This window comes from Megascapheus bottae, chromosome 18 (assembly GCF_031878675.1).
Source record: "Megascapheus bottae isolate mThoBot1 chromosome 18, mThoBot2.hap1, whole genome shotgun sequence".
NCBI lineage: Eukaryota > Metazoa > Chordata > Mammalia > Rodentia > Geomyidae > Megascapheus > Megascapheus bottae.
The window spans coordinates 5019677-5043760 of record NC_143526.1 but is presented as its reverse complement, the minus strand read 5'-3'; the positions used below and the strand labels follow the sequence as shown (position 1 = coordinate 5043760).

Sequence of the window (24084 nt, the reverse complement as noted above, 5' to 3'; positions counted from 1 at the left end):
TAACCTTGTACCAAAATAAAAGCTCCTCCTTGTTAATTTCTATTATTTTTCAGGCTAAAGAAAAACATTAAAATGGAAATTATCAAAATACTGATGTTTCTAGAAACTTCCAGTCAAAATTCAAAACTGTTTTTCTCTCCCTCAAATTCCCCTTAATTTCTCTTTGAAAACCTACATGTAAAACTTGGTGGGGAAGTGAGGACAGGAATTATTAAATAACATCTGTCAATGTTGAAATCTCAAAGATACAGTGAAATACCCCAACAATAGCAACCAAGACTGGAAGGAAGCTTTGGGGTGTGGCTCAATCTAAACAGGAGCCTCCCAAATCTCTGGCAGTATTCATCCCTACATTGTCCTATCATGAGCCAACAGCTGTGGGCACTGGCAAAGGCTCACATCTCTGCTCACAGACCTACAGGAGTTATTTCTCTCTTCTGAATGCATACAACATATTAGCTGTGTGCTGAGTTGTTTCTTTGACTTTCTGTCTCTGTCTGTCTGTCTGTCTGTCTGTCTGTCTGTCTCTGTCTGTCTGTCTGTCTCTGTCTCTGTCTGTCTCTGTCTCTCTGTCTCTCTCTCTGTCTCTGTCTCTCTCTGTCTCTGTCTCTCTCTGTCTCTCTCTCTGTCTCTGTCTGTCTGTCTGTCTGTCTGTCTGTCTGTCTCTCTCTCTCTCTCTCTCTCTCTCTCTCTCTCTCTCTCTCTCTCTCTCTCTGCACATTTACCTGTATATACCCGAGCTTGCACCAGTACTGGGGCTTGAACTCGTGCTTGGCATTTTTACTCAAGGCTAGTGTTCTACCACTTGAGCCATGTCTCAACTTCTTGTTGGTTAATTGGAAACAACAGTGTCTCACATTTGTTAGCATGGGCTGGCTAAGGAGCTAGGTCTCCTAAGTAGGACTATAGATGCAACCTAGAACTTTATCTAATATTTACTCTGTGAAGTAGAAACTTCCATTATTATAAACCCCATTTTATGTTCCCAAGATCCTCAACAAGGCAACAGCAGAACTGATACTCATAATAAAATCTTTCTGATTGGAGAGAATTCTTAATTGATGCCAGAACTTCTCTAAAATCAATGGTGAAGGCTAAGAATCTCACTTTACACACTCGAGATAGAAAACAAGCTCAATTTCATAGTGCTAGTTTTTGTAGTCAAATGCTTCACCCAATCAGTATGAATAGCTATCGATCTGTTTTCTATCCCTCCTGGTATTTTCTAAAATAAAATGTAAAGGAGATCATACAGGAAAAAAAAAGAATTTCAGTTTAAGAAGGGGATTTACTTACTGGACACTAGACCAAGTGCTTTCTAGCTATTGGTTCAATGATCCTGCTCACTCAAAGCATGGCACCTGAAAGGACACGGTCTGTGTAGACCACTCTCCTTGTTCTTTATTAAGAGCTACAGCTGAGTAGTGTTCCTGGGAATACCAACTTTTTTTCGACCTGTTTCCAAATGAGGGAGAATATAAAATTATTTCTGCTCCAAGAACTTATCCTGGCACTATGTACAGAGAAAAATTTCCCAATGAGAAGACTCTTATTAAAACAAACAAACTAGCAAACAAAAAAAAAGCAACATCAAATCAGACAGAGGCCAGGAGTTTGGCCTAGTAGTAGAGTGCTTGCCTAGCATGCACAAAGACCTGGTTCAATTCTTCAGTACCACATACATAGAAAAAAGCTGGACATGGTGCCGTGGATCAAGTGGTACAGCTCTATCCTTGAGAAAGCCCAAGGACAGTACTCAAGCATCTAAGTTCAAGCCCCAGAACTGGCAAAAAAAATAGAAAGAACACTGGATAAGATTCTAAGTTTCATAAAGTATGGGTTTTGACAGCAAATAGGTCCCATGAATAGAATTCAGTAGTTCTATGTATTCACATGAGCGGTAGTTAACCTCTAATTTTCTCTAACCTTTAATTGAACTGTTTCTGGTATTAGCTGTAGCGATGACAGTCAACATATCATGCATGCATAATGCATACTGCTTCTACCATCACTCAGATACGTATTTCCTCCCAGATCTTTAAGATATAGATAGATAGATGGATAGATAGATAGATAGATAGATAGATTGATTCTATTGCTGAACATATATGGATACCTTTGGTTTCACAGGGTCTCTAACAACTTCCCAAGACTCCCTTGAAATGTTACATGGTGTATATTAGCCAATCAGTCCATCAATGTGAACAGGAAGCTTCCAGCCATGTCACTATCTGATGCTAAGGTAATTTTTGCCCCAAATATCATTACTCATACGTGGATTGTGAAGTTCCTTCAAATGTTACAGTAAAAAGCCATTTCTCGGATCAAGACATGTGAAAGGGTATCAATGTATGTGAATGTATGCACTTCCTATCTGGCAAATATCATGTAACCCTTCTATTAATTACAATAAAAATATGGAAAAAAGAAAAAGAAAAAAAAGCCATTTCTCAAGTTCATCTATGTGGATTTGGTATTTATCAAAACAATATTAACTAAGCCAAGCCTCAATGGCCTTAATCCTAATTACTTAGGGGGCTGAGATCTGTAGATCAAAGCATGAAGTCAGTTCAAGCAGGAAAGTCAGTATACTCTTATTTCCAATTAACCATCAAACAGCCAGAAGTAGAGCTGAGGCTTAAATGATAGAGCACTTGCCTTGAGCCAAAAAAAAAAAAAAAAAAAAAAAAAGCTAAAGTATAACACCCAGGCCCTGAGTTCAAGCCACAATACTGACACAGAAACAAACAAAAAAATAATAATTGAGCCATATAGGCTATTTTACAACACCAGTTTTAATTTGGTTTTGATTAGGTTACTTCTATTTTAAAACAGTAGAGAGGTTAAATTTTAAATTCTTTTTAGAAATTAATGTTGGATTTGGCTTAATTATCTCTTGTTTGGTGTGTTTGGCATATATTCACATGCACAAACATGTTCTTGAATAAGAAGATAACTTATTTACTTTGAGGTTCTCAATTTTCTTTAATGGAATACTAATTTATCTTTTGGAGAATAAAAAAGAAAGAGAAAAAGAAAGTGAATTTGACATTTGTCTTTCAAAAGAATTTATTTAGTAAGAGTCTGACATTTGCAAGTGGCTCTTTATTTGTAACAAGGTGTGGCCTTTTTCTGTGGTACACAGCACTTGTTACTGGAAATCTCCAGTTATTTTTATGGATTCAGAGTTATGAGATAACTTGGCAGGACAAAAGGAATGCCTGTGAACTTAACCATCTCTGAGTCTAACTCTTAATTTCTTACCTCTAAGATGAGACTAATATTTGAAAAGGATTTCTAAATATTAAGAGAGATGACGTATTTGGAGTTCCTGGCACACAGCAGTGTTTAAAATCCAGACCCAAACCAAAACTTAGAGTTTCCTCTCAAATACATCAGAAATAGTATTCTCATCCCAGGAAGACATGGACTCCATAAATTATTATTCTGATTTCTTTTTTGTTGTGCTGTATTTTCTTTTATTTCAAAATAAAACATAAGCCACATGATGATGGCTCAGTCCTATAATTTTTGCTACTTGAGAAATCTTTGCTACTTGTGAGGTTATGCTCTAAGGATCAAGATTTGAAGCCAGCCCAGGTATAAAAGTCTAAGAGGGGCTGGGAGTTTAGCCTAGTGGTAGGGTGCTTGCCTAGCATGCAGGAAGACCCCAGTTTGATTCCTTGGTACCACATACATAGAAAAAAAGCCAGAAGTGGTGCTGAGGCTCTAGTGGTAGAGCTCTAGCCTTGAGAAAGTCCAAGGACAGTGCTGAAGCCCTGAGCTCCAGCCCAGGACTGGTAAAAAAAAAAAAAAGTCTAAGAGATTCTTATCTCCAACTAACCACCTAACAGTTGGAAGTAGATTTGTGGTTGTGTAGGAGAGACTGGAGTAAAAAAGCTAAGAGACAGAGTCCAGGCCCTAAATTGAAGTACTGCATAGTACTGCACAAAGTAATTTTTAAGTAAAAATAAAATTTATAAAAGAAAGGCATAGATAACAAATATGTAGCTTAGAGGATTATTATTATCATTAGGATTATTAGTTGATTATTATTATAATTATTAGGCAAAAGCTCTTATAACTACTGTTCAGGTCAGGACACATAACTTTCCCAAACATGTCAGAAGTCCTTTTGTGTTCCTGAACTCATATACACACCTATTCTCCTCTTTCCGTAGCAGCTTCTGTGCCCAGCCAGCTTTGTGGTTTTATTGCCCACAGGTTCATCTATAGTTTTTGTAATACTAAAGTAGCTGACTTTTGTTTGGGGAGAAATATATAAAGAAAACATCCTATGACAAAACTAAAAATATATGAAGGAGGCTACACAGTTTGATATGTGGCCCCTGAGTAGAAACAAAGAAAAAAAGTCAATGTATCCATGGGCTGCAATTGACACATATTTATATGCATACACATGTTTATGTGTTTATTTCGGGAAATACATGTATATTTGTATAGAAGAAAGAGAAAGGAATGCCAGTCATATACTTCACAATTGTGGAGATCATACACATTGCCAGAATCTCACTTTACTTTCCCCTCCCCTCCCCTCCCTCCCCCTGCCCTCCCCTCCCCCCTCCCCCCTCCTTCCTTTTTTTTTTCTTGGTGCTAGCATTAAGGCTTACACTCAGAGCCTTGCATTCTTGCTTGGCTTTTTGACTCAGCCTGGAGCTCTACCACTTGAGCAACAGTTCTAGTTTCATCATTTTGCTGGTTCATTTGAGGTCCGAGTGTCATAGACTTTCCTGCTCTGGCTGGCTTCAACCTTTGATCCTCAGATCTGTCTCAGCTAGAATTACAGGCATAAACCATTTACCCAGCTCATTATCTATACCTTCAAACATTTTGTTGGCCTGATACAGTGTATCTTTGTTATATCCCAGCTATTTTGGGGTCCCTCCCACAACTCCCCGCAACGCCCCCTGCAATGAAATCACCAACACTCAGTGAACAGAGCCAGGAGTCAGTTTAATAGCAGCACAGCGGCTATTCTCTACCTTTGGTCTGATAGAGAACAGCGCTGATCTTCCATGGGGCTGAGCTTTTAAAGGAGAGCAGCACAGACAGGTGGTCCTGGTCACCAGGAAAACACAACACACACGCAGTTGAAGTATTTTTTTACAAAATATAAACAAACAAACAAAAAAGAACATCAATTAAGACAGTTAATCTTGACAAGTTAGTACATCTTGTTGTTTAAAGTACGGTCCCCAGCCCATCAATGTCAGCATCACCTTAAGGCTTATAGGGAAAGCACAGCTTTATCCCTGTCTTAAACTGGCTGGGTCAGCATCTGCATTTAAAAGTTCCCAGGTGATTCATTATACATAAAAGTTTCAGAAGCATGGTTTTAGCAAAACAAAATCTCCTCCTGGTTTCTCTGCCACAGAGATGGCATTCTAAGAAGGAAATTACTTAGTGGGACTATTTTCAGAGCCTGGACACAATTGTATTTGATACCAGCCAAAAAGAAACTGGTCCATGAGAATTTTCTAGTTAATTAGCTGGTGGAGTGGAGAATTAGATACGATTCCCTGTTCATCCTTCTCCGTAAGAAACAAACAAAACAAAGCAAACTATTGAAAGAAACAGAACTTTTTAATTAGGCAAGAGCAAGATCATAAGCTCACTGGGCAAACAAGATTGGATTTGAGGCCCAGTAAATTCACAAAACTGTTAGGCATTTCTGGAGACTTGGAGAACACTTTTTTCCCCAAATAACATAAGCAGCCTCCTCTCCATGTGATTGGTTTTTGCCAGTTGTACATATTTCAAAATGAAGCTGTTCCTACTCCATCCCACTAGGGTCAGCTTTACATTGTATTCTTTTTCTTTTCTTTTCTTTTTTTTTTTGCCAGTCCTGGGCTTGAGCTCAGGGCTTGAGCACTGTCCTTGGACTTTCTCAAGGCTAGAGCTCTACCACTTGAACCTCAGCAACCCTTCTGGCCTTTTTCTATGTATGTGGTACTAAGGAATTGAACCCGGGTCTTCGTGCATGCTAGGCAAGCACTCTACCACCAGGCCAAACTCCTGGCCCCTATATTATATTCTTCTTGGCTCTCTCCTTATCAAGGGGTAGTACATGCCATCTAAAATTGTGTGTGTGTGTGTGTGTGTGTGTGTGTGTGTGTGTGTGTGTGTGTGTTTGTGTGTGCACCAGTACTAGGGTTTGAAATCAGGGCTTGGGGCTATCCTTTAGCTTTTTCACTCAAGGCTGGCACTCTACCACTTCAGCTCTGCTTCCAGCTTTTTGGTGGTTAACTGGTGATCTCCCGTATTTCTTGTTGGGCTGGTTTTGAAGTGGGGATCCTCAGAGCTCAGCCTTCTGAATAGCTGGGACCACAGGCATGACACACTAGTGCCTGAAATGCCAGCTAGTCTAGAACCTCTTCTGGAATATTCCTGGAAGGTGGTGGCAAAATATTACAAAAGAGAGACTCCACTTCTTTATGTATTGGCATCAAGTACAAACATTAGAATATTTACTAGAAGATTTTCTCATTGAGTTACATGGGACCCCTGTGCTGCTATTTACTGGTCTACATGTGGCTCTAAAGCCAAAAGATTCCTAAGGGATGAAAGCTCAGACTCCTGTCTCTGCAAATCATTTATTTTCCAAGCCAAACATCCCTGTTTTCTTTCAATTACTTTTCAAAAGATACATTATTTTAAACTCTAAAGTCAGGCATATGTTTCAGATCTCCAAATCTGCCAATATATCCCGATATTATCCAATAAATGCTGGCTCCTTTCTTTCAAGTATAAAGCAATCTCCTCTCTGAAGTCATTCTTGTTGATCAAGACATCACACGATGTATTTTTTTTCTAAACCCAGCTAAAATCCTGTCAATCTCTGTGGCTTTGCTGACTTTCTCAATGACCACAGTTCAAGATGAGTCAACTGCTTTTCAGTGATTTTCATCTTGGAATTAAATTTTTAAAAAATCATGATGCCAGAGCACCTGAATTGAGAATGACTCAACTCACTGTAGATTCCTATGTCTATATCATATAAACAAATACCAAAGCCAGCTCTCTGACAAATGTCCCTCTGTAATCAACCTACTGAAAGAAATGTCCACTTTTACAGGTTCAAGAAGTTTCTGAGGTGGGAACTCTTACCACTGTACCTTTGACCCTTCATGTTATTCCAGGGGATAAAGACCCCTGATGCTTCAGTATCTAGGACACAGAGGGAAAGAAACCAGCATAAATGAGATCCTACATGGTGCCAAGCTCTACCCAAGAAAAAACAGCATGTTTCTGTGCCAGTGCTGGGGCTTGAATAGCCTGGGTATTGTTCTTTAGCTTTTGCACTCCTGGCTAGAGCTCTCCCATTTGAGCTGTACTTCTACTTCTGGATTTGTGCTGGTTAATTGGAGATAAGAGTCACCGACTTTCTTGCCCATGCTGGCTCTGAACCATGTCACTTAGATCTCAGCCACCTGAATAGCTAAATTAAGCATGAGCCACTGGTGTCCAGCTAAATTGGGGTTTCTAGACCATCCATCTGTGGAAATTCATTCTGTTTCCAGCTGACTTTCTAGAAGTCTTTCATGTGGTAAGGAAGCAGAGCTATATTTATGTTATTTTAGAGTCTCCTGCAGCAGGGAGACAGACAGGGTTGCTGTGGATAAAGCATATTCATAAGTTCACTGTATGGTTTTCTGATTTTGTTTTTTGTTTTGTCTTGTTTTTCTAATCCTGGGGCTTGAACTCAGGGCCTGGGCACTGCCCTCAAGCTTTCTCAAGGCCAGCGCTCTACCACACAAACCACACTACCACTTCTGGCTTTTTCTGTCTATGTGGTTCGGAAGAATTGAATCCAGGGCTTTGTGCATGCTAGGCAGGCACGGTACCACTAGGCCACACTCCTCGCCCCTTCTCTTATTCTTTGACCGTCCATGTGTAGCTATTTTCTTCAGTCCCTGTCCAACTGAGAGTCTTTCCCCACCAAACCAAGCATCTTGTCTCCTGGGTCCCAATTTTGTACCTTCAAATGTAGTCACACCTATGCTAGCTCTTAATCTAAACTTTGGCTCTAAAGCCTCCATGAGGCCCCAGATCTTGTTCTAAAGTCATTGATTGTCAATTTTTCAAAACATAATATTCTGTATTAAAGAATTTCATTGCTTAGTACCTGTGGCTCACACTTATAGTCCTAGATACCTAGAAGGTTGAGATCCATGTTTCAAGCCAGCCCAGACAGAAAATTCCATGAGATTCTTAATTCTAATTAATCAGCATAAAGGTAGCAGTGGAGGTGTGGCTCAACTGGGAGAGTGCTAGCCTTGAGTGAAACAAGTTAAGGGATATTTAGGTCTAGAATCCAAACCCCAAGTACTAATACACACACACACACACACACACACACACACACACACATTCCACTTAATATTGGTGTTCTCCTAGGAGCTCCTCCTCTTCCTCAACCTGAATCTGAATTGCAGCTGCTTCCTATGGTGGCTGCCATTCTTTGATAATCACGTCCTTTCCCAGGTTCCACTGGGAACATGACATAAAAAGACATAAAAAGGTTTGGCAGCATAAACTTTCTTGAGTCCAATAGTGCCCAACGTTGGCTGCATATAGGAATATCTTGGGAGAATTTAAAACATTCCTGATCCCAGGTTCCAGACCAATTACATCAAAGCACACCAGAATGAGGCCTGTAGAAAAGTCTATAAGCTTCTCAGGTATTCTAGGGGTCAGCAAAGGCTGAGTCAACCAGGTGCTGGTGGGAGCAATAGGCCTTTTTAATAGGGTGGAGCCTGGAAATTGTGAGGAATCAAAAATATTCCAATTAGGGGCCCGGAATTTGGCCCAATGGTAGAATGCTTGTCTAGCATGCACGAAGACCCAGGTTTGATTCCTCAGTACCAGAAAAAGCCAGAATTGGTGGTGTGACTCAAGTGGTAGAGTTCTAGCCTTGAGAAAACCCAAGGACAATACTCAGGCCCTGAGCTCAAGGCCCATTGGAAAAAAATTCCAATGATTGTGGGCAGGGATAGAAGGGAAAACTGGGGGAAAATAAAGTAGGAGGTGACACATTGTCCAAAAGAAATGTACTCATTACCTCACTTATGAAATGATAACCATAAGGGTTACAACACCAAATTTCACAGATTATTCTTTCTCTCTTTTTCTTTTCCTTCCCTCCCTTCCTTCCTTTCTTCCTCTTTCCTATTTTTCCTTCCTTTCTTTTTTTTTTTTCATTTTTAAAAATGTGCCTGCCAGTACTGTGACTTAAACTTAGGGCCCTGTGCTCTTGTTTTTTCCCCCCCAAGGTTGGTACTCTACCACTTGTGCCTTACCTCCATTTCTGCCATTTTGCCGTTTATTTGGAGCTAAGAGGTTTCTGGATTTTTCTACCTGGACTGGCTTCAAACTTTGATTCTCAGATCTCAGCCTTTTGAGTAACTAGGAGGCAATGACACAGAGCTAAAGAAATCTCTGGTCTTGCAGACTGTACTTAGAAAGCATCTTCTGAATCTCCCAGCCCAGTTCTGTTTAGCCCAAGGATATAATCAACATTGTTTGAGGCCATGATGACTCAGTCAGGTGAAGCTTGAAATGTCTTAAGGCAAAGCAATTTGCTTTTGTAGATTTCCCCCTAAGCAGCCAAGTCACAAATGTGTATTCTGCAGACCCTTATTCTCATTTGAGTCGTTACAGGGTGGAATGTGGACACAAACCCTCCTGAATCCATTCCCCAGATGTGAATGGCCAGTCCAATGATTGGCCTACAAGGGCTAACGTGGCAGGATGACTTTACATTCATATCCCTCCCACAAACTTCTCTGCTATGGGTGATGGTGGAAAAGGTTGAGACCTTTATTGAATTGCTATTTTGTAAGAGTCCAGTGTCCTTCCGTCCTACCAAGGAAGAGGAGCTCAGGAAGCCAAGCACTGGTGGCTCACACCTGTAATCTTAGCTATTCAGGACACTGAGGATGATAGGGTTTGAAGCCAGGCCAGGCAGAAAAGTCTGTGACACTCTTGTCTTTAATTAATTACCAAAAAAAATTAGATGTAGAGGTATGGCTCAAGTTGCAAAGCGCAAGCCTGGAGCCAAAAATCTTACTAAAGATATGAGTGATTTTGAATCCATAGTGTTCATCTAACAAGTTTTCTCCAATCACACATCAATACCTGTTTCTTATTTCTATGTTTAGACCAGATAGAACATTTATCTTATTTGTCTTGATTTTCTCAAAACCAAAACACTTAGCTGAATTAAGTGCCAGTAGTGGAAGCTGAAATGTGAGGTTTAGCTAGCCAGGAAACTATGGGACTTCTATCTCCAATTAATCATGGAGTGGCGGGGGGGGGGGGGGTGGAGGGGGGAGGGGGAAGTAGCTGTGTAATTCAAGGGGGGAGGGGGAGGGCAAGCACCAGAGAGAGAGCAGAAGAAGGCTAGTGAGCTGCTGTCTTGAAAGGTGAGTCCACAACTGAAAGGAAGCACACTGAGCATTCAGCCTAAGTCCCACACCCCACATTCCAAAGCACTATTTGCCCTTCTCATTTATTCTAGGAGAAAAGATATGAGTTTCCTTCCAGGAAACTAGTTCCAGGATGTTGGGACTGAATAAACACAAAATGAAATTTAGGAGGCAGGGGGCAGCATTTCTAAATCTGCCCTTCCTCCAGAAAGCAATAAGTCAATTACGAGCTCAAGGCATGAGATTCATGCACAGTGGGTTTTGCAGGGTGGCGCAAGGCATCATCACTAAGGTCGCAATGGGTCCAGAGGGAAACAGCTGGCCCGAGCCGAGCTGCTTGCAAGTTAAACACAGACAGGAAACCGCATGTCTGATACTGTAAAACAACAACCCCAAAAAATCATTTGTCTTCCTGCCAGAGTGAGGCTTACAAACCCAAAAGACTGTTTTCATTTAAAAGAAACTCTATAATAATGAGAGGAAAGAATGAATCTTAGTGGCTATAAGCAGTCTTCTCTCCTTTCTCCACTCAACCTCTTCGTTAGAGGACACCAATCTATGCTTGTGGTCATGCCTGCATACAGTTTGTAGGTCTGCCTACAAGCTGAAGTGGTTTCTTGGAGTGTGATGAAGAGGGGGTGAAATTGATGAAAATACAGCATTAACATATCTGGAGATGTAACAGCGAAATCCCTATACACCTCTCCTCTGTACAACTGATATAAGCCAATACAATCTCTTTTTTTAAGTGGTTAGCCAGGGTCCAGGGGCTCACACCTGTAATCCTAGAACTTAGGAGGCTAACTTCTAAGAATCATGGTTTAACGACAGCTTAGGCAGGAAAGTTCATGAAATTTGGATCTCCAGTTAACCATCAAAAAGCCAGAAGTGGAGCTGTGACTCAAGTGGTAGCCATAAACACAAAAGCTCTGGGATAGTACCCAGGCCCTGAGTTCAAGCCTACAACTGGCACAAAATAAATATACATATATATTATTTTTTAATTGTAATTTTTAGAGTCCTGGTATTTGAGCTCATTGGAAACAACTGATGAAATTACTTATAGTAAATGATTATTATACATACTTATATCATCATAAGTACTTGTAGTAAGTAGAGATAATGTTGAATGTTTCAAATATAAAGATATAACACCTGCATCAGCCTAGTCTGAACATTATTCAATGTATACATATATTTGAATGTCACCTTATACTTCCATAAACTCCTATAATGTCTATGATTCAGTTACAAACAAAAATCACATGCATTGTTGAGCACTGGTGGCTCACTCTTATAAGCCTAGCTACTAAGGAAACAGGTCTGAGGATACCTGTTCATAGCCAGCCTGTGCAGCAAAGTCTGTGAGATTTATTTCCAACTAACCAGCAAAACAGCTGAGAGTAGGGATGGAAGAATATGAGGACCTGAGTTTAAGCCCCAGTACCAGCACAAACACACACACACACACACACACACTTAAAAAGGCATGCTTAATGAAGTGATATCTTATCTTTCTTGCAATCAGATCTATATTAAACCAATATCAGTAGAATACATAACAAAAATCTACACATCACTACAAAATCATGTTTTAGCAATAGACCCAGAAAATGATTTTTAGCTCATTTCCAAATGACCATATGTAGGACTAAATTTTTTCCTGTTGGCCCAGGTAGGTTTGGAGCATGAAATCAGCAAGATCCCATCCCTGATTCCTTCCCATGTGGGCAAGTTACTGTAGTCCTTTCCACACTTCAAGTGTACAAACAGGACCTGAGGTCCTTTATCACAACCAAGGGCCCTGAGGTTGCGCAAGACTCCCTGGCTGTTACTGCTTCACACTTGCAGAAAGAGCAGCAAGGACCCAACCCATCCAGATAGGTGTGGTTCTCAGTGGAGGATTCTCTTCTCTAGGGAGGAACAGCAGAGAAGTGGCATGCATTTATGCCAGCTGAAATGCTGGGCATTATCAGACATCATGTTTCTGAATTGCAACAACACCCCATTAGGGGTAGTTTCATTGCTCACTGGATAGCCATGGAATAACAATTCAAGGTAAAAAGGGAACATGGATTAGTAGAGAATGGGGGTTAGTCTCATTTCTGATCAGAAAGGTCCTTGTGTTTCAGTCTTATTTTGTGGCTTTCTCCTGTGATCCTGAGCCTAAAGCAAGAACAACATACCTAATTTGTAATATTAGCCAACAAAGATACGTGGTTAGCTTGATTAGAAAGCCTAGACTCCACAGTCCTTTTTGCCTCTGTGAAGATGTACTGAGGAAAGGAGAAGCTATTAGGGGGAGGGGTGAAGACAGGGCATCCTCACAGCACATTGGTGGTTCAAGATTATAGGGTCCAATGTGGTCAAACAGCCTGGCCAGAGCCCAGTGCTAAACTAACCTAGAGGCTTCCCAAGTCCTTAAGGAAAAATTCAAACACTAGCAGCTCATATCATGCATTCTTGTTCCTGTCACACACCTTCTGTGTGTGAACCATTTGATGCTCACAGACGTACCTCCTATCTCCTTTCTATTTCCATTTTGCAGATGAGGGGACCAGTGTCTGATGATATCAGCAGCAGTAAAACAGGCCTATTGGGTCTATCAACCCTGCACTGGGCCTTTTCTTGCTTCCCTATGTCTTTGCTGCCAGTGGAAACCATCTGTGAGCCATGAGTGCATTTGAAAATTAGGGTCCAACAAGAGACAAGCACCCATGTCATGTGTTGAAGGGCAGGAACTATACCTGGTGTAAAAGCAGCTGCTCAACTGTTTGCCTCAGGAAAAAAGGAGGAAAAAGGGAGTGGGGTAAAGAAAGTTGGGAGAGGAATGATAAGCGATGTGAACCTCTAACAATCTGTTCCTTTGGAGTGATAAGGATATGAAAAATGCACTTCCATTTTTAATGGTCACACATGGTTGGGTTGTTTGAATGTTTCATAAGAAATTCAAAGCCACTGACTAGGTTTGTTTTTATTTTGCTTGTTTTAATATCAGTAAAACCATGTTTCTCTTTCCAAGTTGAAGGAATAACGTACTCTAGGATGAGGGGCCAATACTGAGTTTTCCTGTCATTTCTTAGGTAAACTTTGGGTCATTGTTTTCTCTCTATATTTCAACTTGAATAGGATTCAATAATCTCAAGTCAGACCCTTTAGGGAACTCTCTCATTAGACCATAGTAGTTAATGTAAGGAAAGTCTTTCTCCAGGATCAAACAACTCTTTTCAAATCTCTAGAGCCGTGGCTCTCACATTTTATCTGAAATAGACAGTGTTGGGCCTTTTCCCAATAATGCCTGATTCAGTTATCTGGCATGGCTTCTGAGACTGTATTTCTAACAAATTCTCAGCTGCCATTGCTGCTACTCTAGGGTGTGCATTTTAAGAACTACTGGTCTGAGTAAAAGAAACTGTATGTTGGAACAAATGTTAATATGGACCCTGGAGATTCAATCCAAAGACTGCCAAGTCCTTCCACATCTTAAGCTCCTTGCCCATCCAGAAAATGGAACACAAGTTCACTCTCCAGCCTCTAACCCCAAGAGGACATCCTCTGCAGACCTGCACACAGGGGTCCACAGCACTGACCAGAAATGTCCCCTGAGCTCTTAAGAGGACACTCACCCTCTGAGAAGATGATGTGGTCGTTGCACTCTTCCGCACTACAGGAGCACATGAAGAAAGTCTCGCCAAGCACTTTCTTTTCCTTCATAATACATTTTGTAGAAGAAGAATCTTCCAGAGCAAATCCATGGTAGGTGAGCTTGGGGTCATGGCAAACCGTCTCTAGGGTTATATTCTCATCGTTCTTCCTCCTGAGATTCATTGAGGAAGAAAGAGAGAGAATGCATAAATGAATGAATGAAACAATGAATGGATGGATGGATGGATGGATGGATAGATAAAAGGATAGATAGATAGATAGATAGATAGATAGATAGATAGATAGATAGATAAGATAGATAGATGATAGATGGATATGGCCTCTGGAAAGAAAGGCGATCTGGTCAGTTGAAAGTTGTACCTATTAATGACAGCTGATTCCTGTTCTCCATCAGCAGTCGGTCCCACACTCTCTAGTATTCACTCTGTTCCTTTGTTTATCTTCTGCTTAGTCTCAAAGCCCACTTCTGATTATAAATGCAATGACTTCCCATGGCAGCTTGTCCTGCCAGAGAATTCCACATATTAAACCTTAGCTGGATTTTAAAAAGGAGTAGATACTACAAACAAAAAGTTCTCATGTGCTCAGGATAATTTTGAGCCTTTTACCTTGAAGGTACAGCAAGGCTCACATTGTGAATGGTTCTTTATGTATGGTTCAGTGAAATCTATGCTGTCATAAATTAATCACTCCTTATTTAGGGCCCCTTTCCTATCACCTGTGTGGAGACTAATTCAACTCAGGTTCTGTGGGCCCTAGGAAATGCTTAGTGGGCTCTACATGCACGTTACATTTAGAAATGGCCGGAATAATATGTGGTGTTACCATTACAAAAGCTAGAATTAAATGTCAGCAGTTTTGGAAAGGATACTGCTTCTCTACCTCTTTTCTACCACTTCTCTCTCTGCTTAACTCATGACCGACATCCATGACCAGGTGTCTGACTCAAAGTTTTGACACCTTCTCTCCCATCTCAACCCTCTGCAGGTGCAAAATATTGTCTTGTTTAATGACAATCTCTCTCCTTGCTGTAAAATAATCTTGCTGTAAAAGAAGTAACATACAAGCCAGGTACTGGTGGCTCATGCCTATAATCTTAGAAACTCCGAAGGCAGGGATCTGAGGATTGCCATTCAAACTCAGTCCAGGCAAGAAAGTCTATGAGAATCTTATCAACAATAAACAACTCAGAAAAAGCCAGAAGTGGTACTGTGGCTCATGTGGTAGAGCGCTAACCTTCAGCAAAGAAGCTCAGGGACAGAACGCATGCCCTGAGTTCAAGCTCCAGAACTAACACAAAAAGAAAAAATAAAATAAAAAGAAGTAACATAAACTGTTTTCTATTTTACTTCAATCTTTCCTAAGAAGGATTCCTAGCATATATTATATGAGTACATCATGTGTCAACAGTTGTATATCCATGCTCATTAACAGCCACTACCACAATCACATATCACACACTTATTACTCACAGTATGAAAAAGGGAAGGCAGGCTAAGAAAAGAAACAACTAAGACAGCTTTCATCTAGGAATAAATGGGGCCTTTCTCACAGGAAGAACCAACTCTGGCCTGCTAAATCTCTCAAATTGACAGAAGGTCAACAAGGAGATGAGACAAGGAAGTTTGAAAAATATTGGTATAACACAACCAGGAATTAGTTGGTATCTGTGACATTCATACAGTCCAAAAGTCACTCCAGAAGAGGCAATGTGCCCTTGGGTGAAATAGCTCAAGTGTTCTTGAAATAAAACCCTGGCAAGAACAAACAGGCTATTTTTCTGCCAACTAGTTCCTTATGGATATAGGAAGAGCAACCATCTTCTTCTGAGTGGACCTGTCTGTAAGGCTACCAGAGAATGGGAGGAGACTATAAAGTTTGGCAAGACCATTTTACAAATGATGCATATTTAAAAACTTACCCAACAGGAGGCTGTGTTTAAAGTTAGCTCAGGCATACTAATTTGAGGGACCCTTATTTCCAATTAACCACCAAAAATCCAGAAGTGGAGCTGCAGCTCAAGTGGTAAAATGCTAGCCTTGAGTGACAAAGCTCAGGGACAGTACCTAGGCCTTGAGTTTAAGCCCTTGATAGGGATACATACACACATGCACACATGGAATCTTCTGTTCTCCCAGAGAGAAGTGTGGTGGCTCCTCCCTGAGAAGCTTCTAGAGGTCAAGAAGGAAATGTGAGCCAGGAAAATAAGTTGAGTTTGTTCAAAGCCTCTTGCTTCCCTGTTCCTAGCTGCTCAGAGATCTTTAGTTGCAGGGCAAAAATTACTCAAGTTTCTGAAGAGTCCTGAACTGATATCTCTTGTAAAAGAGCTTCTTGCTAGGACAAATGAACAATACAATTAAATGTGTCCAGACTTCTCTTTGTTCTGAGCTACAGGATATATTACCAATTTCCACTGAAAGAAGAATCACTGGAATGTTATTAATTTTGGATCCCAAATATTTCTCACCCTAGAGAAAGTCTTAGCATTTCACATGAACTGGACACCCAGTTGACATTAGTGCAAGCAGAGCACTGGAACTCATTCCAAGTCAGAGCCTTTTCTTTGCCTCATTTGGCTTTTTTTTTTTTTTTTGCCAGTCCTGGGCCTTGAACTCAGGGACTAAGCACTGTCCTTGGGCTTTCTCAAGGCTAGAGCTCTACCACTTGAGCCACAGCACTATTTCTGGCACTTTCTATGTATATGTGGTACCAAGGAATGTCTTCCTGTATGCTAGGCAAGCACTCTACCACTAGGCCAATCCCCGGGCCCTCATTTGGCTTTTTTAAAAAAATAAACTTCTGGCTCATACTAAAGTCTTAACTACTCAGGAGGCTGAAATCTGAGAATTGAACTTCAAAGCCAGCCCAGGCAGGAAAGTCTGTGAGACTCGTATGTCCTTTTAAGCACCCAAAACACCAGAAGTGGAGCTATGGTAGAGAGCTAGCCTTAAGCAGAAAAGCGATGGACCGAAGCTAAGGCACTGGCTTTAAGCCCCAGTACAGGCAGGAAACAAAGAAACCAAGACATAGCCTCTTGTCTAGTTTGGGTTTTCAGGAAACAGGCAATGAGCTCTTGGTGGCCAGACAGGAGGCATGTAGAGAGGCATCTGCAGGGGAAGGAGACTATGATACAGGTCGGTTACAACAGAGACTCCAGGGGATGTCTCAGAGTCTCTGAAGCCTGAATGGCTTTTAAATTTCTCCTAAATTAAGCATCCGGCAACTTGTACCCCTGTATCAACCAGCTATGGAAGGTGGCTGCCTACAAAAGCCACCTCGAGGAGGGGAGATCCTGAAGAGGCTCAGGGATAGTGCCTCAAGTAGCCATTGCTCTCTGAGAGCAGGGACTGGTGGCTCATTCTTAACCAATATCAGGGAGGTATCTGTTTCCCTTTGCCATTTTCTACAACTCTGACTCAGAGTAAAGGTTGTCTTCATTGAGACAAGCAAGACTAAAGCTCCATGGATTCCCACACAGGCTCATAGTTCTGTTCCAGAGAGACTTGATTCTCATCCAATCATTTGGATTTGTACTGAAGGTCCAGAAAACAATGCAATTAAAGGAGGCTCCTACAAGCAACAGAAGTGAGTCCTCCCAAAACAGTGGTTGATGAGCAGTGGATGACACAGCCCTAGAAGGAAGCAAGGCGTCAAGGAGACTGCTGTCTCCACCTTTCCTCTCTAGGCCATCCAAGCCCTCAGGAATTTCACTCAACTCGGCCAAAGAAGAGAACTTTCTGGTATTGTGAAACCAGGATTGTGCAAATGTACAGGCTTACATTCAACACCAATCTGTCTCCTGATAAAGATACAGACCCTCCGCCTCCCATTCAGAATCTCACAGGGTGAGTTTAGGAGATTTTTTTCACCTGAGGGCTTTTCAGTTTCTTGCAACAGAAGCATAGGCCTTCTTATAGAATTTGCTCCAGCCAGTCCTCGGATACCATACTTGATAACTTTCTACTACAGTGGATTCTGTCCTCAAATATCCCTCCTTTCAAACCACTGACCAAAGCTGGACATGCATGAGATTGTGGAAGAGAGGTGGAGAAATCCGCTCTCCCCACTCCTTCCCCCACCCCTGCCAAGAAGCTGTCCCGACCTGGGCTTGGCTGTTAACATTCCTCTAATTCTTAAGAAACCAGTTCAGCACCTGGTATGCATGGAAATCTGCAAGGTCCTTAGATCTATCATCAAGATAAATCTGTGGAATGGAGAAAGTCTCAAACAATTCATTCCCAAGAAAGGGAGAGACATATTTAGCTCTATATTTTTGCCTGCTAAGCAACCATAGGCTCTAAAAAATAGTAGATAACTTCAAATCAGCCGAATAAGGCTGTAACAGGTTAAAACACATTAATGAACGAATACATTTTTCTTACAAAACTGGGATTCTTTTAATGATCAAGGTTTTTCCTTTTTCTTTTCTTTCACCAAGCACTGGTGGCTCATGCCTATAATCTTCCTGCTCAGGAAACTGATTTCTAAGGATCACAGTTCAAAACTAGTTTGTGCAGAAAAGTCCATTGAGACTCTTAACTCAAACTGGAGTTGTGGCTCTAGGGGCAGAGTTTCAACCTTCAACAAAAAAGTCAAGCTATGAATGAATCAAATGAATACCCACTGTGTAGGTATAAAGAAGTGTTTGGGATGTTTGTGTGGGAAAAGAGGTGAGTTGGAGCGAAGCAGAGAGAGAGCAAAAGATCTGACCCAAGAATACATATGCTCCTCATCCAAGAGAAGGGTGTCATGTAGACCAATGGCTATACCAAGGAGTATAGCTGGGAGAGTGGTTAAGAAACAGGCTGTCTTTCTGCCTCTCTAACTGGCTTTCCCATTTGAGGCAAATGTTCGTTTTCCTTCTCCCAAAGGCCAAATATGCGCCTCTTCTCCTTCAACAACACAGAACTGAGATTGTCTCAGCAGTACAAAGTTCCTTGCATTGATATAAGGTCTGAGAAAGGACCATTTAAATTACTAGTAGGGGAAAAATTATTCTTTTTGACATAGGAAGAGCTTCTAGATGTACTGGGAATAGTAAAGATCACATATACTCACTTTTGTGTGTGGGGGGGGTGTATGTGTCTGAATATCCTGGAATACATGAAAGGTAGATGTTATTAACAAGCAAGTATACTGAGTGTTCGTACTTAGGGGCCATTATGCACTATGAGGATGCATGGCATATAAAGATAAAGAACTGGGCGCTGGTGGCTCACACCTGTAATCTTTGCTACTCAGGGCACTGAAATCTGAGGATCACTGTTTGAAGGTAGCCTGGACTGATGAATTTGAGAGACTCTTAGCTTTAGTTAACCAGCAAAAAGCAAAAAAGAAAGGAGGGAGAGAGGAAAAGGAAGGAAGGAAGGAAGGAAGGAAGGAAGGAAGGAAGGAAGGAAGGAAGGAAGGAAGGAAGGGTAAGTCTCTTACCACACGGCCACACAGACTTCATGTGGCTTCTCGCAGATGGCTGTGATGCTGCAGTTGCTCATGCAAGATTTCTGGTTGTCACAGGTTGAAGATCTCACATCACAAAACTTACACAGCTGCGAAATCTTGATCTCACCATTGTTGTCACTAGCCATCAGGTCATCATTACCTGGGGAGAGAAGAGAAAGTACAATAAACACTTATCCAGATGTTTGGTAGCCAATGCATGAATTCCTGGAGCCATAATACAATTCTCAATGAACTTGCGGCCATGAAAAGGAATATGGAGAAAGGCAAGACAATTCTTTCACATCAGATTAGAAGTACCTCACATAGGCCACCTTCATGTAAGCCATGTGTATGGGGATAGTAGAGGATCAGGGGCAGTAAATTCTTGCTTTTGTCCATGATTTCCAGAATGCACTCTTTACAAAAATGTTATCACCTTATCAATCAATAAAGAAACAAAGTGGTCTACTATATAATAACAGACACTAGAAATACATATGCACACACATACTCCCCCGACACACACACAAATAGAAGAAAAGAAGAAAGAAATTACAGCTTAGCTGGTGAACAGACAAGGAAGCAAACCAGAGAACGGTAACCCAAAATAGAAGGAGGCCCAGAGGATGTGGGCAGCAGACAAGAGTCATGCCCATATGGGCAGAGAGGTCACAGCAGAGTGGTAAAGTGCAAAACCCAGCAGGCAAATCCCAGGGCAACTTTTTGAGGACATACAAGACCATACCAATGGTCACTGTTTTCCTGGCCAGCACTTGGAAGAAAGAAATCTCTATGCAATTGACAGGTCCCATGTCTCCCCACCTATAAGCCATTAATTAAAACTTCCCCAGACACAAGACTGTCAAGGCACTGCTCTGATGGCCAAATAAGACTGATGCCATCTCAAAGACCTGCTCCCTGTCACCTTTTTTTTTTTCTTTTTACTGTATCCAGTAGTATCCCTGTCACCCTACACCCAAGCTCCTTATTACATTAAAAGACATCTGGGCTTTCTGATCTCTGATTAAAAGTCATTCTTCATTATAAAACCACCACAGGATTCTGTTGAACCATCTGCAAAATTATGTGGGTCACAAGCTCACTTATACTCTGTTTACCAAATGTACATTCATGAGACTCAATGTTTAAATTCTATACCTTCTATGCCCAAACCAGCACAGGTCACACAGAAGGTATCCAAAATATTTATCAAGCAAGGAGCCAGAGGAATGCATATAGGTACAACCACAAGGCATTCATGTTGGGCCCTTTATACAAAGTACGGAAGAACACAAAACCTCCTCCCTCAGATGGAGAGGAGCATGATCATAAATGAAATATTTCTATTCACTCAGTATTACAGTGACAGTAGACTATGTGTGGTAAAGCACAAGCATTCCAGAGGCAACAAACAAAGTAAAATGCTCACACCCCATCTTTGTCGACAGTGAGGCCCATTTCTATTGGGGATGGAAGTAAATTCATTTAATACACAAACATACTCAACACACATTCTCTGTCTGCCTGAGAAAGATGCTACTTTTGGACCGTAGGAGCAAAGGATAAGGTGCAAATCCTTGGTCCCCTTGGAGAAGCCTCGGCAGAGCCATGTGCGGCTTCATGGTCAATGTCCCCTCCTGAAGAGGGAAGTCCTGTGCCCTCCCACAGCCTCAGTGATACACAATCTTCTTTGTTGCTCAGGCATAACACCTGTTTCCTGGATCTCCAAAAATATAAACATACATATTTCAACCTTGCTTTCTTGTGGTAACGGTAAATACAGAAGAAAAAAATAAACCCATTCATCTCGTTCAGGCCTCAAGTTCACTTCAGGAAGTCTATTTTTAGGTAGTAAACTATTTTGAAATTCTCAATGACTCCCAGACCGAGAATTCTAGGCTTAGCTAAAAATACAGGCAGAATCTCAGCATCTCGTGTTAAATTGGAACACAACAATGAGTATATATATTTTTTCTACAATGGTTTATATTTGGAGCCATTTATAAAACAACTAATTTAACCCCCAAGATTCCTCTGTAAGACAACTATGGAAACAAAACAAGGAAAATAAGACCATGTTTTCTATATTTGATTTTTTTGGCATCGTATATTCTGAAGAAACATCTGTTTGCTGATTTGAAAGCCTTGTAATTTCTTTAAACTATAAAATCAAACCTCTTTGATATGAAATACAGCCATTTAAGATCTTAGCCTATATTACTAGTTATCTGCTTTGAAGGCAGGCTGGGATCAATTCTTTAACAGCTTGGTAACTGAAGTCTGGGTCCCACTCTGAGCTATTTTGTCTTATTATTCTGGAGAGTGGCCCAGAGTTTACAATTTTCAGAAGACCCCCACATGATTTTGAGGTTCAACCAAAGCTGTGAATCGGAGCTAAAATTAGCTGCTAAGGGAAAAAGAATAACAAGTACAAAACAAAGTAACACCACCACCTCTCAACACATATACAACTGTGTGATGGTGAGAAAGAACTTCTTAACAAAGCTGGACAAAGTTCCCTGGTGAAAAACACATACCTAAAGAGATGTGATTAGCTCATTTGCACCTTAGAAGGGGAGGAATCCTTTCTGGGAGGGTCCATCTTTTTCTAGCAAAAGCCTACAAGTGTGAGAGAGGTGACAGGAGTCAGGAGTGACAAGGTAAAAATGAAAGCAGCGGAGTCTGGGGAATGAGCTGACAAGGACTGTTGCCTGTGAAACACAATCAACAGAAAAGACGCAAGAGCAGACCCCCAACAACATAGGAAGGAAGGCAAGAAGGAAGGGAAGCAGAGAAGGAAGGAGAAACAGAGGGAGGGAGAGAGGGAAAGCAGTGGATAAGGCTCTTTATAATATAATCTGTGCCCAAGGTATCCTGGACATGTAGCCTCAAAATTTTCTCAACTAAATTTTTTCAGAAAAGATAAAACAATCATTACACCCTACCTGGAGGCACAGCCATATGAAGGAGACAGCCATTTCACAATGGGAGTTTATACCCATTGGGAGCTTACTATGTACTTCTTGCCTAAGGTATTACCTCCTCTTCCCCCGCCCATACACACCAACCACAAATATCTCATATTCCTCACTTTGTTTCAGCAAAAGCTGTGGGCCAATTTCACTGCAATTCAACATGAAAAAGGGGTGATCCCAGGAAGGTTGCTAACTCTAAGGATTTTAACTTGCACCTTGAGAGTATAAACTCCTCACCTTTGCTTTCAGCCAGTACTCTCTTTTTCTCTATGTAAAATAAATACCAAGGCCCTCTGTGTAGCTATGTATAGGGGACAGGTAATTGAGTGTAGAGGCCAAAGCCCATCCAGTTTGGTTTCATTTGTGCTGCTTCTAGGACTTCAGCTCGAGGCCTTGGTGCTGTCCTTGAGCTTTCTGACTCAAAGCTAGTACTCTACCACTCCACTCTAGGCCTTTTGTTATTGTTGTTGTTGTAACTATCAGGGCCTTTCTTGTCTTAGTTGAGTTTGATCCTTGATCCTCAGATCTTGACCTCCTGAGTAGGTAGGGTTACAGGGGTGAGCCAATGGAGCTCAGCAACCTAGCTTGCTGAAAGCTTTCATTGCCTTACATAGTGTGTGACAAGCCAACAGAATGGAAAGACAGGAGAATGAATACATATAAATAGCTATCAGGGAAGAAAGTCAACAACAATATACCAAAGCCTGCTTTTTCACTCTCTAGTAAACTCTTGCCCCAAGTCAAAATCACTGCCCATCTGGTATGGTTACATCACCCTAAGTGTCTTTAGTTAAGTATTCTAATATTAAGGTAAAACATTTTAATTACTAAATATCCCCTGTGAGTAGCTGACTATCCTGAGAATCTTCTTATAACAGATAAGTGAATTTTTCATTTAGTTCTTCAAAAAGAGCCTTCAATAAGAATATCAATCACTGGCCAGGAGCATAGCCTAGTGCTTGCCTTGCAGACAGGAAGCCCTGGGTTCGATTCTTTGGTACCACATTCACAGAAAAAGCCAGAAGTGGCCCTGTGGCTCAAGTGGCAGAGTGCTAGCTTTGAGCAAAAGTATCCAAAGTCAGTGCCCAAGTCCTGAGTTCAAGCCCCAGGACTGGCAGAGAGAGAGAGAGAGAGAGAGAGAGAGAGAGAGAGAGAGAGAGAGAGAGAGAGAGAGAGAGAGAGAGAGAGAGAGAGAATCAATCAATCACATTAGAGTGTTAGAAGTTCACAACTGTATGCGTAGCTACTCAAGGAGGATGAGACCTGAGGATCTCAGTTCAAGCCAGTTCAGGCAGAAAAATCCAAGAGACTCTTATTCCAATTAATCACCACCGCCACCACCACCAACAACAACCAAAACAGAAGTGGTAGAGCAAAATCACCAAATGAAAGCATAGTACCCTTAGGTCAAGACCCAGGACTGGCACTATATGTCTGTGTGTGTGTGTGTGTGTGTGTGTGTGTGTGTGTGTGTGTATGTGTGTGTGTGTGAATATACATGAATGAGAGAGACATATCTATATTGATATAAATGCATAAAATAAACCTAAAATGCA

The 24084-nt window shown here is 41.2% G+C and overlaps 1 protein-coding gene across 1 annotated transcript in view; it reads right to left on the bottom strand.

The window, feature by feature from the left end:
* Positions 1–24084, bottom strand: part of Tgfbr2 (transforming growth factor beta receptor 2) — an 87405-nt gene that overhangs the window by 25885 nt on the left and 37436 nt on the right. The window contains exons 2-3 of the mRNA XM_090351795.1: positions 19545–19713; positions 14075–14265 (exon numbers count right to left, since the gene is read on the bottom strand). Of these exons, the coding sequence (XP_090207921.1) occupies positions 14075–14265; positions 19545–19713 (360 nt within the window). The remainder of the gene's footprint in view (positions 1–14074; positions 14266–19544; positions 19714–24084) is intronic.